Source organism: Eumetopias jubatus, unplaced genomic scaffold (genome assembly GCF_037043125.1).
Source record: "Eumetopias jubatus isolate StellerSeaLion01/CBP00866 unplaced genomic scaffold, mEumJub1_p1.0 scaffold_7, whole genome shotgun sequence".
Classification (NCBI taxonomy): Eukaryota; Metazoa; Chordata; class Mammalia; order Carnivora; family Otariidae; genus Eumetopias; species Eumetopias jubatus.
This window is the reverse complement of record NW_028274813.1, coordinates 82013751-82027830: the sequence shown is the minus strand read 5'-3', so window position 1 is coordinate 82027830 and position 14080 is coordinate 82013751. Positions and strand designations below refer to the sequence as shown.

The 14080-nt window shown below is 40.7% G+C and overlaps 1 protein-coding gene across 2 annotated transcripts in view; it reads left to right on the top strand.

Annotated features, from left to right (window-relative positions):
* FSIP1 (fibrous sheath interacting protein 1) overlaps positions 1-14080 on the top strand; it is a 186395-nt gene that overhangs the window by 53149 nt on the left and 119166 nt on the right. For both annotated transcript variants that reach the window (XM_028119580.1, XM_088025100.1), the window contains exon 9: positions 7910-8050. In XM_028119580.1, coding sequence (XP_027975381.1) covers positions 7910-8050 — 141 coding nt within the window. The remainder of the gene's footprint in view (positions 1-7909; positions 8051-14080) is intronic.

Here is a 14080-nt window from a genome sequence, read left to right as displayed (position 1 = left end):
TGGTGCTTCCAGGGAGAGAGAAAGCACATCCAGAAGGAATATCAAGAAAGTCCAGTTCCACAAGAGAGGGACCAGAGGAGGATGAGGAACTAGTGAATGAGGCAGAAGGGGCCAGAGGCGCAGAGAAGAGCGCCATTATACAGCACGAGGTTGAGAATTGGTGGCCTGCAGGGCAAATATGATTCACACATGGGTTTCCTTTAGCCCACATAGGGCTTACAATTTTTTTTTTAGCTGACATTTCAGAATTGGGTGAATTCCTATAAATGTCTACATTTCTAGTTTTTCTTGGGAAAGTAGAGAATCTGGCAACCTGAAACCTGAATCCTTGCTTGGCAAATTACAGGATTGCTCTGAGTAGCAACTGCTGCTTTCTGTGGAGCACAGATTCTCCCATTTGCCACAGTATTCATGACTCCATATCGTATTGCAGGCCCCGAGGCCTCCTGCATGCATTTGGGTCACTTACCCAGTCCCTGCGCAGGCTGTCAAAACATTGTTGAATGCCTGCTTGTTTTGTCGGAGATGCTGTGGTGGCTGACATCAAGTGTCAGATTGGCATGTGGCTTCATTTCCAACCTTTAAGCAGCTTGTAGCATCCTGGAGGATAGTTGTGGAGTGACCATACGGTGAAAGAAGTATCACAATATGGAAACCGATCTTAGGAAAGTATAGAAAGGGTGTACTGGCGGGGAAGGGCACAGAGAAAGGAAAGGTTATTTGCTGAAGGCATGATATTTAAAAAATTCCTTTGGAGATTTTGTTTTGTTTTGTTTTTATTTTGGTCAAGAAAACAGTTTCCCAAACAAGTTGAAACGTGTAGACTTTCTGACTTAATGGACTATGGCAATTATAAGGGGCTAAGCGGGTAGGCGCGTGAGCCCAGGATGATAAACGTACTCGAGTCAGAATAATTTGAGAGGCTCCAGAGATGTGACTCAGGGATTAAGGAAGTTGTTGTGAAAGGAGCAGTTAAGAAATCTTTTTTTCCTTTTGGGCTTGCTGATTAGGATACTCTCAGAGGATACCTTGGCCTGGCTCTTTAGTTTATGGCAATATTTTAAAAGCAGAATTTGGCTTTTATGTATCTGATTTCCTTAGTGTAAGACAAAGCATGTGGTCACATTCAGAAGGAAGAATGGCTTATTACTACTATTGCTATAATGTGAATAATATCACGTGGGTGCCGTTTTTACATCTGGTTTTTATTTTCATTTCATCTTAGCAAAAGAGAACTAATTGAAGCAATTTTTTCCTTAAGATCTGTGGTTTAACTGTGCATACCTTTGCATATCCATCCCCTAACCCTCCAACAAATCAGTTAGTTCTTTCCTCATATTGTAAATCCCACCATAAAATTGAGTGATGTTCTATAATTTAGTCACCATATTTCTTATTTGTGTCTTAGATTCCAGCTTTCTCTTGAAATATCCAAGGTATAGGAGTTATGTGGGTATTTAGTTTCTTAAGTCCTTAGCAACTGGATTCAATAATAAATTCTATTCCATTTGGCTCTTGTAAAGAAGTGTAATTTAGTCATGTCTCATGCAATCAGTCATACTAAATCTAGAATTCCAGTTCTATGGTTAGATTTTTTTTTTTCTGGTTGGGAGAGGGTCTTCACATTGTCCTCATCGAAAAGAGGCATTTCTTTGTTCTTAAACCAGCTGGTTAAACGGAACATAAAGGTCTCCCTTAATTTGATTTATTTATTTTTTTGCTTTTAAAATGTTGATTCAGTTGTATGCATTTTGGTAAGACCAACAAAAAATTAACAAACATTTGATTGATGGAAATTGTAGTTGTATTCATCTTTTTTCTTACCAAGAACATGCTGTTGCTGACAGCAACAATTAACTGTTTTTTGTGTCTCTTCCTATTTCACCATTAGCTAAAGTTGAGGAAATAGAAAATGTTGTTTGACATGTAATCCTGGAAGATGTATCACTGTTGAGTCCAGGGTTTTGCAGAGTCCTGATGATGGCCAACTAGTCTACTTGACGTCAGATTACTCAATACCCTAGTTGAGGGCAGGAATCTGGGAATTTTTTATGTATGCTAATCACAAGCACAGAAATCTTACTGACCATTGGCTCATATCCAAAAACTCTATAAGTATGCTCTAAGAGCATGGATTTTTGGGTTGAGGAATAAACAAGAAGTTGTTTTGAAGGTCATTGCTAACCTGTCAGACATTCCCAAATAAATCTGGGGAATTCTTCTTGCCTCTTATGTTTTACAGATTACTTTTAAGTTTGTATTTATATTTCTTTATTTTTCTATGTTAAGTGTCCTGTGTATTCAGGGTTTCTTTTGTTTCATTCTAAAATGGTAAAAACAATTTGGCCGTAAGATTTTTTTCCCCTGCTTCTCATACTGCCAGGCAAATGACCCATCTGATGACAGAAAATAGCAGTGGCCTTTGGAAAAATATAGCTTTTGTTTGAAAACATGGGGCAAGTTGGCTTTATTTAGGCAGGTTTGTATTTTCCTGTTTAGTTAGCTTCAGAGAACCCTGTTGGCTCAGTCAACACCAGAGATATTTTTCTAAGGTTGAACTTAGAATCCCTTGGCAGTCAATTAGTCAAATCAACGAATAGCTGTTGACCTCAGGACCAGTTCTCTTCTTGTGGCTCCTTGGGTATTCCATGCATATCACAGAGAGCTTTTGCTGAACTCAATTTTACTTTCATTGAATAAAAGCGTTCCTGTATGCCTTGGAAACACAGTAACCAACCATATGGGTGGTCAGAGAATCTGCTCAAACATTACCACCGTAGGAAATCAAGATATTTCCTGAGGAGCATAAAAACAGATAGCACTGGTTGGCACTTCGATGTGACAGTAGAAACTCTCTTGGTACCACAGAGCTTCTTGAATATGCCAGGGGGAAATATTTGCCAGAATCGATGATTACCTTTTTTTGCTCCCCCTTGGCCTCTCTTTCCTTGCATGCTGTCCTTCAAATATTGGAACTATATGGTTATGCTATCAGACCATGACTGAGGAAGGATGTACATATCCTTGGGTCCAGCTGTAGAGAATTACAGACTCATAGGCTATGAGAGTTGGAAGAAAGTTCTTTCAGAAGATATTGAGACCCAGAAAGAGAAAGTAACTTGCTTTAAAGTATAACTGGTTACACCAGTAGAACTAGGGCTAACATCTAACCTTTGGGCCAATACCTTTGGGGACAGAGAGTCACATTGTCAGAGCAGAGCAGAAAGAGCCTTGGGAGAATAATAGTTCTGTTTTCCTAAAAATAAAATATGACTTCTACTTATGAAATTAATACCTGGGTATTATAGAAAATTGAGGAAATATAAAAAACATCTAAGAAAAATTAGATGAAAGAATCAAGATTTTTACCACCAAGTTGAATTTCCTCCCAGTCTACTTCTCTACAAACACACACACACACACACACACACACACACACACACACACACACAGAGAGAGAGAGAGAGAGAGAGAGAGAGAGAGAGAGAGTCTACCAGTTAAAGTTTTGGGCAAGAAAGAGAAAACATCCAGTTTGGATTTTGAAGATAAGTAAATGAAAGAACTATTAATAGATTTAAAGGAGCCAGTAAGGGATGTTGGGATACCTAGGGACTAGCAACAGTGGGTAGGGGAAAGAGAAAGTGTATCGGAGCTCAGGGAGAGCTAGAGCCGTGGGAGAAGAACCAGCCATCCAAAATTGTAATCATAGAAGGCGTGGGCAAAGGATTTACCAATCTTCCCCCCTTGGGCGCGAGAATTTGAGCTGTAGTTAACTTCCTCACTGTTTCCCTGGCAGTCTGATGAAAGTTGGAATGTTAACAATGTTACAAAGCAACTTTGCTTATGCTAAAAATGACCTGGGATTGGGAGAATTATGACAACTTGGTGGGGAAGCCATACCTTAGGTCTCTTTAAGTGCAGTGATTCTTGAGACTGGCATGTCCCTTGCCAGGACCCTGTGGGGGTGTGCCTGTGGCATCATTTCAAGAGGTGATATTCTTTTTTTTTTAAAGATTGTATTTATTTATTTGACAGAGAGAGAGACACAGTGAGAGAGGGCACACTAGCAGGGGGAGTGGGAGAGGGAGAAGCAGGCTTCCCGCCGAGCAGGGAGCCTGATGTGGGGCTTGATCTCAGGACCCTGGGACCATGACCCAAGCCAAAGGCAGGCGCTTAATGACTGAGCCACCCAGCTGCCCCAAGAGGTGATGTTCTTATGAGATAGGAAGCTTTTAAGCTAGGGTAGCTTCCTTGCTCCTTGTACCTGAACTGCCATGGCATGGACTGCAGCAGAAACTCTCCTTGAGGAGAGGTTCCTGACACTGCCCTGCTGTGTTTCCTGTCCTATGTTCTTCTTCTCAGTACACTTCTCTCCACGTGTGGCTCTGTCTTTGAGCATGAATATTCAATGAATCTAAGAAAACTCTACTGATGGGCACCTGATGGGATATATTGCTGCCAAAACCATCATGCCAGAGCAGGGAGGAGAAGGGGAAAAATATTGCAAGCTCTCTCTTTTCCCTCCCTCCAGTCTCTTGCCACATTGATTAAATCTAACCACAAGACAGAGGTCAAGAAGAAGGAGTCCCATTGTCCTAGCTTGTGTCAGATGTTTCCCATAGTTTGTTAGTTTATCATTCTCATGTTGAAGGATATTCACCTGTACACATAAAGCTGCTATGAACATGTGTGCACAAGGCTTCAGTCATATATTTTCATTTCTCTTGGATATAGATTCACAGGAGGGGAATTGCTGGGTCATAGAATGGACAACATTGAACTTTTCAAGAAACTACCAAACAATTTTCCAAAGTGGTTGTACCATTGCATACTTCCACCAGTAACACCTGAGAATTCCTCTTGGTCCACACTTTTCTAACATTTGGTGTTAACAAATTTTTTTCATCTGGGTCAGTTTAGTGGCTGTATAGTGATATCTGATTGTGATTTTAACTTACATTTCCCTGATGACTTCATGATGCTAGGACTTCTTCATGTGCTTGTTTGCCATTCACATATCTTTTATGAAGTATCTATTCAAGTCATTTAAAGCTAGATTTTTTTTAGTATTTATTATTTATTTTATTATTGAATTGTATGAATTCTTTACATATTATGGATACAAGTACTTTGACCGGTTTGTTATATTACTTTACTCTCAGTCTGTGGATTGCCTTAATGGTGGCTTTGAATAAGCAAAATTTAATATATTGATGAAGTCTGATTTAGAACTGTTTTTCTTTCTGTGTCTTTTCTTTGCCTACTCAGAGATTTAAAAAAAATCATAGTTGTAGATTATTAAAATGCTGTCCTTTTTAAAAAAGATTTCCATTTAAAAATGAAATCCAATTTGGATATTTTTCATCTCACTATATTTTATAGACTAAATGTTTGTGTCCCTTCAAAATTTATATGTTGAAATCTAATCCCCAGTGTGATGGTATTTGGAGGTCAGGACTTTGGGATGTGGTTAGATCATGAGGGTAGGGCCCTCATGAACAGGATTAGTGCCCTTAAAAAAAGACCCCGAGAGTTCCTTTGTCCCTTCTGCCACGTGAGGACCCAGCAAAGAAGATGGTCGTCTAGGAACCAGGAAGCAGCCCTTTACCAGATACCAAGTCTGCCAGTGCATTGATCTTGGATTCCCAAGCCCCCAGAACTATGTTTCTGTTGTTTAGAAGCCACCCAGTATGTGGTCTTCTGAAATAGCAATTCAGAAAGACTAACACACTGTGTATCCAACTTCAGAGTAGGGATATCTTTATGTAATTTCATGAGATCCTGTTTGCTTAAAGCTGCAGAGGGACCTTTATACCATCTTTTCCACATGCTTCCCTAACATTAGGTTTCTTTCTTAAAAAAATTCCTGATAATAATTCATCCTCTGGATGCTTCTAGAGATTGAAGCTACCAGAAGTGAGTCCCCTTTTGGGGAATACAGAATGTAAAAGAATTGCTTCTTGAAATTAAAATACTCTTTCAGTAGTCTCCTCATTAGAATTTTATACAATATAAATTTCATTGACACATTAGTGTGATAAGAGTTCTGAGACCCAAATCACAGTTGACCTTTGAACAATGTGGGGGTGAGGGGCACTGACACCCACTCCCCCAATGCAGTTGAAAATGTGTACATTACTTTTGACTTCCCGTAAGCTTAACTGCTAATAGTGCAGTGTTGACCAGAAGCTTTACCAATACACAGAGTCAATTAACATATTTTGAATGCTGCATGGATCATATACTGTATTCTTACAATAAAGAAAAGTGGAGGAAAGGAAATCATAAGGAAGAGAAAGTACATTTATGGTACTCTATTTGTTGAAAGGTAATCTGCATGAAAGTGGACTCAGCAGCTCACATTCATGCTGTTTAAGGGTCAGCTGTACAGTCTATGGACCAGTGTCCATACGGCTTCAGGATCAGTCACAATCCCTGTCTGAGCAGCAGCAGTGTGGTAAATGCAATGAGGAACATGTGGCATGATCAAGGTAACTGCCCTTCCTAAGTATGTCAGGGAACATTTCATAGGGGAAATACACTTGTGCTCAAACAGAGTAGGAGTGTTCATGAGAAGCTGGAGAAAAGAGGCATGGAGAGGTGGAGAACTAGGAGGAGTGAATATTGCCCTGCCTTTGGGTCTGAGACCCAGGCAGTGGGGGATGAGACTGGAGAGCTAGCCCACGCACAGCTCAGGAATGGGTGAGGACTTTGCACCTTGCTCTGCGGCTTCTCTGCAGAGGCTGGAGTGCATGGGGAGACTGTGGCTCTCAGATCAGTGAAGAGGCCCAAGCAGTAGCTTATGGTGACAGTTCTCAAATTTTCAAGTACTTGTGCTTCAGGCTGTCAGTCCCCCACTGAGTCGGAATGTCCATGGGGAGGGGGGCTTTGAAGATTTTCCCAGGCTCTGTGGGTGGGTCTGAAGCACCCTGGGTTTTGAAAACCACCGGTTCAGGGCAATGATGAGGGAGTGAGAAAGAGAGAAGGGCCTTGATTAAGAGGCAGTAGAAAATGAGATGGCGACTCCTCTTGGCGACCAACCATCTGTAAGGCGAGAGAATGTGGGAGAATTCTGGTTTGAGCAACTTCAGACATGACATCGATGTCAGGCATCTGCATGGTAACACGGAGTAGGAGATCTGTGGGAGAAAATTGGGAAGTTTAGCTATAGATATAAGGCCAACTTACTGTCAAGAAATACTTATTTTTATCACCTAGAAATATATTAACTTTGGGGGGTTATGGTTCCGTCCATTCAAATATTGCTGATAATAGTGAAATACTTTCACATATTCTTTTCAAAGGACATATTTCACTCACATTTGTTAGGCACTAAGATTTGTTGCATGCCGACTATGTAGTGTGATGACTTTTAGGCTAGATATTATTATCATTCTGCAGATGATGAAACTGAAGTTCAGAGAGGTTAATTGATTTCCCTAAGACCATCTTAGTCAGGAACCAGGTAGAGCTAGGATTCAAAACTCTTGACTTTGCCAAGCCCAGTTTGCTCTTGAACCTCGGTCTCTCATAGCAGGAATGGGCAGGATTTTTTTCTTGTCATTCATATATGATAAATGTGGAGTCCAGAGAAAGTGTGATTTGCCCATGGTCTTAAGCCGGTAAGTACAGAGTGGGGACGAGAGCCCAGGTGCTGCTTCCTGGCCACTGCTGTTTTCACTCGAACTTCTTGCTTTCCAGATGACTGAGTTTATTTTCCACTTGTTTCATGTACCATTGGACCTTTCCCTCTCAAATAGGAAGAGTTTAGAGAATTATGAATATCATTTTGAAGGAAAGAAATATTGTCTGAGAAGCAAAACCAACTTTCAAAACTCAGTTGCTTTGGAGCAGTGTACGATGGTACATTTCCAGCCTGTGCATGAATTTTTTTTTTTTTTTAAATTAGGAACCTGACCTTCGTGATGATGATAGAAATATGGAAATAACTCCAGGAGAAAAGGTGCTTCGGAACACCAAAGAGCAACGGGATCAGCAAAACCGGCTGAGAGAGATAGATGACAAGCTGAGGAAGCTGAAGGAAAATGTGGTAAGTTTTTTTTTAATTTCAAGTTTAACTGTCACAAATGATTGTTTTAAAAAAAGCTTCCAGTTTCCTTGGACTGTTTTATGACTGGTTTTATATTTGTTAAGTCCGTCAAGAAAACTTACATGGGAATTTGTCCGTGAGAATTTGAATAAAAATATGATTCACAGAACTTAAAGTAATACACCTACTTTATGTGATATAATAAACCTGTGAAATACTACCTGAGGTCACAATAATGATCCATATGCCTACTATTCTGTGCCTGACAGTGACATAAATTTTTTTTAATGGAAAAAATTGGTAGTTATTCTCCATAAAAATCATCTTTATGTATTGAAGTTACAGCTTAAATACTCCCACTTTTTGTTCATAATTCATAATATATTGTTAGTTTTAATACGTTCTAAATCCTTCTTGTGCCTAGCCCATGTTTTAAGAGCTTGTCGTGTAAAAACATATTGCTGATGAGAGAAAGCTCTTCAATCAACTAAATTGTGAGCTGGTTGATGTTCTGAAAGGCTCCATAATATTATGATTTCCCAGCTACCCAGAGGATGCTTCCAACAGGATACTTGGCTTTTCCCTAAAATGAAACATGAAAAGGCTCAACTTGTGACTCTCCCTACATCCTCTCTCCGAGGGCTGGTCTCATCCCAATTGCCAGCAGCACCTACTTTCTGTCTCCTACTAAATCCTATTATCTTGGGTGATCTTCAAGCCTCACTAAGTTTTAACCAGTATGGCCAATTTGCTGTTGTGTCTTTCCACCGTTCTTTATGACTCTGAAAATCTTCTCTCTTTTGTCCTTGCATGTATCACCCTATGTCAGCATTGTCACCTCCTGTCTAGCCACTTAAACCTGGTCAGTCTCTTCTCTCATTATTCCATTTTATATGCTGTTGCATGGGTGTAAGGATCAGGTAAGTGATTTTGATTAAATTCTGATCTCCTTAGAGCTCTCCCAGAGTGTCCCTGATCCCGACGATGATTTTTCACCTCTTCTGCTCATGTGCAGCTGAATTGCTCTTAACCATTCGCCAACCATGGACAGCCCCTCTGACTCGGAGCCTAGAGGATAGGCAGGTCTGCCTCATGAGAGCCAGGCAGCAGATCGAAGGGGGAATGAATGCATTGTGCTTCTCTTTATCATTCATTTTTGTTTACTTTTCATGGGAAATGAAATGGGAATTATATTTCAGGGACACCTCCATTTTTATTTTCTGAGGGATTTTTTTTCTCCTTGAGGCTGTTGATACAGGGAAGAAGTAGAGGAAGTTAGAATGGTTAGGGAGCGTAAAGAGGCTCTTGGCCGATAGTTGTGGTGGATTGCAAACTTGATATGGTAAATAAAATGTTTGTGGCTTGACTGGTTTTGAAAACTGTTGGCACTTCTCATCCCATACCTACCAATCCAAGGCAGGCAAAGCCTGTCATTCTCCATAATTCAGCTCTCCTGATTTCTGACCACTTGTCATATGCCTTGGATGTATATCCATTATTTTCTGCCATGTCTCTACTATTATTTAATTTTTGACTCAAAACCTGGATCCTTTAGGAAAACTTGTTTTCTTTTCCAGTGTCATGTGAAAGTTGGCTAGACTTATAGAGATATGATAAATATCAAGAGTTGGTTGTTATCTAAGTGGAAAAGAATAATACATAAGTAGAGAAGAGCAACTATTGTGTGCCTACAGGGGCAGGCACTGTTCCAAGTACATTATAACTTACTATGTAGTGTTTATTAGCACTCTGTGAGGTAAACACTACTATCCTCACTCTCCAGATGAGGAAATAGAGGTTGAGTAACATCCTCAAGCATATGTAGCTACTAAGTGGAAAAGAGAGGATCCAAATGATCAGCTTTTAACAATTATCTTGTTTTACAGTCAACACTTGGAGAAACTGGTATGATAAAGGCATATGAATGTTGATCTGTATCATCTTTATGTTTTAATTGCTTAGCGTTTCATAATATCCTGTGGATCACATTGTTTACCACGTGTGTGTACTTTTTAGGGAAGATACAATGTCTGTTCTAGGTTCTTTGTGGATGGGGGATCTGGAGACCTGAGTCCTTGTTTCAAGGTTGTCAGTGGCCTGATCTGTCACCTTGATAAGTCACTTAGTTTCTTAGAGCCTTGGTTTTCCTACCTTAAAATCAAGGGAGTAGGGCTAGATGACCTCTTTCCTTTTGCCTGTGATTGTTGACATATTTTTGGTGAAAAATGATGTTATTGGTAGTATCTAAAGCTTAGTGTATATGCTTGCCAAACGTTTGGCATTAATTGGTTTAAATATTTATGGAAAGTTACTTTTGGAAGTTCAGTAAAACTTTTTAGGGGAATGTGAGATTGTCTTCCATATATAGAAAAAGTTTAGCGGGCTACCTATAGACCAAAGAATATGTTTTCTGAATGATAGCTTCTGGAAATGGCTAATTTTGTAGTTTTGTCTTATTCTTCCTATTACAAGGGAATATTGTTTCAAGATCACTGATTTGGGTGAAAGCAGTAATCTGTGGCCATTGAACTGGTGATTTAGGGATAAAATTCATACTCAGTTTTAGGGATGCACTGGGGAAGGAGTGAAGGAAGGGGCAGTGTAGGAGCCCTGGGAATAGTCCTGGAACCACCCGAATCCCAGGATTGATTTGTTGGTAAAAGCTGGAAAAGCGACTTAATTCTGTGTTCCAGATGGTGGGCTGAGGCTGTGAATGCACATTTGCTTTGGTCAAGATTGATGGAGGAAGTGGGATCCAGTTTAGTCTGAAGGTGGTAATGGTATTGCTGGTGTCAGTGGATCCAGCTCTTAGGAGCTAGAGAAGGTAGGCACAGTGAAATGAGGTTGAGGCTCACAAGTTTAGTATGAACTTCAGTGGGCAGACAGGAGTCCTGAATACCAGCTGCATCAGTAGAGGAAGGATTAGCCGTGGCTGCTAGAAGCTGCATATGTGAAACAAATCTTTAGGATTTGCTCACTGTGAGTCAGCAATGGGATGTAGCAGTTATGCTGCCTATTATGGGAGAGGTGAGCAAAATGGATCTATGGCTTGTAGAGTGACAAGGATGAGGAAGAGATTTAAAACCAGGTCCTGTGAAGGATTGTTTGTATTTATGGGACTGAGTATATTTATTTCGCTTGGTGAAGAAGAGGTGTGTGTGTGTGTGTGTGTGTGTGTGTGTGTTGTAGGGAAAGGGGATGGTTTGGTAGAAAATCACACAATATCCACTTCCCAAAGATATCTAAAGGACTACTATTTGAAGTATTAGTTTTAATCTTTGATAGCTTAGGAAAAAACATGGTAATTGGGAGGCCATGAAGAGACAGAGTTCTGGTAAATATTAAGGAAGAGTTACCATGATTTGAGTGGGATTGATCTGTCTGGGGCAAGGTTTTCAAGGCTGGAGAGAGTAGAGAGGGCTTAAATATCAAAAAGGTGGCTGAACGGTGTGGGTCACCTCCAGCACAAGCTGGCCGCTTGCGTACGGCAAGTGCATGGAGGTGCTGTGCGCACGTGGGGGCAGGATTTGTGCTGAGCCACTCATCTCTTGCCCGGTTGGTTCCCATGGGCTTAGGAGTATTGGCTTTGACCATGGATAAGAGCTCCTCTGTCAGGCTAACTACTTGTACGGAGATAATTTGAGATGATAGAATCAAGAGAAAATGGAAAATAGCTGTATTCATAGAATAGGCAACACAAGACAAACCCCACCGATGACCTCTCCATCATTTGCCATACGGTGGGCTCTGGTACCTGTCCCCTGATTTCCTCTCTAGCTCAGAGATTCCCTTTCCGTTGTTTTAGGTGCTCTACAGGCCTCTCTGCCCCTTCACTCTTTGAAACCCACTCTGCTTTATATTTCCTCCCTGGTTTATAGTTCTGCTATGTAAGCTTCTATACATGGGACATAGTGGTTAAGGGCCAGACACTGGAGCAACCTGTATGGTTTGAATCTCAACTCTGTACTTCCTAGCTGTGTGACCTTGGACAGGTCCCTTGACCTCTCTGTGCTTTAGTTCCTTGACTGGTAGAATGGGATAGTTATAATTAATACCTACCTCATAGGCTCTTATGAAGATTAAATTAGTTAACATATGTGTAAAGTGCTTCAAACAGGGTTTGGCACATTTTAAGTGCTTTGCAAATGTTTATTACTAGTATTTTTATTATTAACTTTAGTAAGGTGGTGTTGACATTTGCTTGTTTCTATGATAATGAGGGGAGGTTATAGCAGAGAGGATGAGATTGAAGATGGTGGGGTACCACTTAGAAAAGAATCAAGATGCCCCTTTTCTGACTCAGGATGAAAGGAGAAAAGGATGGGCCCAGAAAGGCAGGTTTGGAGCTGAAGAGAAAGTGAGAGAGGTCATGCCTGCATGCTCTCTGGTCTGTAAATTAGAGTTGAAACCATACAACTGATCGGAATGAGAGGGCAGAGTGGGGATGGGACCTTGAAGCAGGGTGGGGAAGGGTTGGAGTAGACGCTGTGAGGAAGAGAGAAGAGCAGTGGTGAACCATGGAGACAGCCCCGCTGAGGTTGGAACCCTAGCTAGCACAGGGAGCCAGCCCGCGGGGCTGGGGGTCTTCTCTGACAGCCCTCAGCAGTCCACCAAGAATGGAGGAAATGGGTCCGGAGTGGAGGCGGCGGTGAGGAGAGGCTGAATGATTGCAATGCAAGACCAAGGAAGCGAGGGAATTGGTGGTACCTGTGACACCATACCTGAAATGGAGAAAGGAGACAGCTATAATATGGCTGCCTCAGCTATCAGCGGGGACCTCTTTGCCCTTCTTCACCCTGGTTTCATAACTTATTATTGTAAACGTAGAGTAGAATGGCAGACAGCTATCAAAATATGAGGTAGATCTATATATATTGGAAAGATGTCTGTGATAATAGTATTCAGGAAAAAGAGCCTGTTGCTTAAGACAATGGTATGATTCCATTTTTATTTTAAAAAATCATAGAAAAATCCTGGGACAACATATAACAAATGCTAAGGAGTGATTACTTTTAGTAGGGATAGGATGGATGGGAAGGTGAAAAAAGGAAATTCACTTTTTATAACATAGACTATTTAAAGGGCAAAGTGTGTTGGGATTATGGATGCTTTTTATACCATTTATACCATTTCACATACTTTTCTCTATATCCAGAATTTCCGTAATAAGTATTTGTTGCATTTGTAAACAGAATCAATATTTCAAAATATGTAAAGCATTGATATATATGAAGGGTCATTACTTAATTGTCTTCATGCATTTAGAAAAATAGAGTGAGTCATCATAAAGAATTATGTTCAGCCTTAGCAGTAATTAAAATTCATATTCAGGGGCACCTGGGTGGCTCAGTGAGTTGGGCGTCTGCCTTCAGCTCAGGTCATGATCCCAGGGTCCTGGGATCGAGCCCCCCAAGTTGGGTTCCTGGCTCAGTGGGGAGTCTGCTTCTCCCCCACCTTCTGGCCTTCCCTGCTGCTTTTGCTCTCTCTTTCTCTCAAGTAAATAAATAAAATCTTTAAAAAACAATAAAATAAAATTCATATTCAAATAATCTTTAGGCACTGTATACATCTATCAGACCAGCAAAAATAATGATAAATACAATATAATTATATGATAGTGGGAGTGGTGTGGAAATGGAGACAGCAATATTTGAACATTATCAAAATATTAGCTATTTATTTTTTATAATGAAGGAACATTTTTTTAATTAAAAAACTTAAAAAAATTTTAAATTCCAGGGTAGTTAACATACAGTGTAATATCAGTTTCAGGTGTACACTATAGTGATTCAGTACTTCCGTACATCACTCAGTGCTCATCACAGCAAGTGCACTCCTTCATCCCCTTCACCTGTTTCCCCCATCCCCCACACCTCCCCTCTGGTTACCACCAGTTTGTTGTCGATAATTAAGAACCTGTTTCTTGGGGTGCCTGGGTGGCTCAGTCTGTTGAGCGTCTGCCTTTGGCTCAGGTCATGGATCCCAGGGTCCTGAGATTGGGCCCCCCATCAGGCTCTCTGCTCAGGGGTG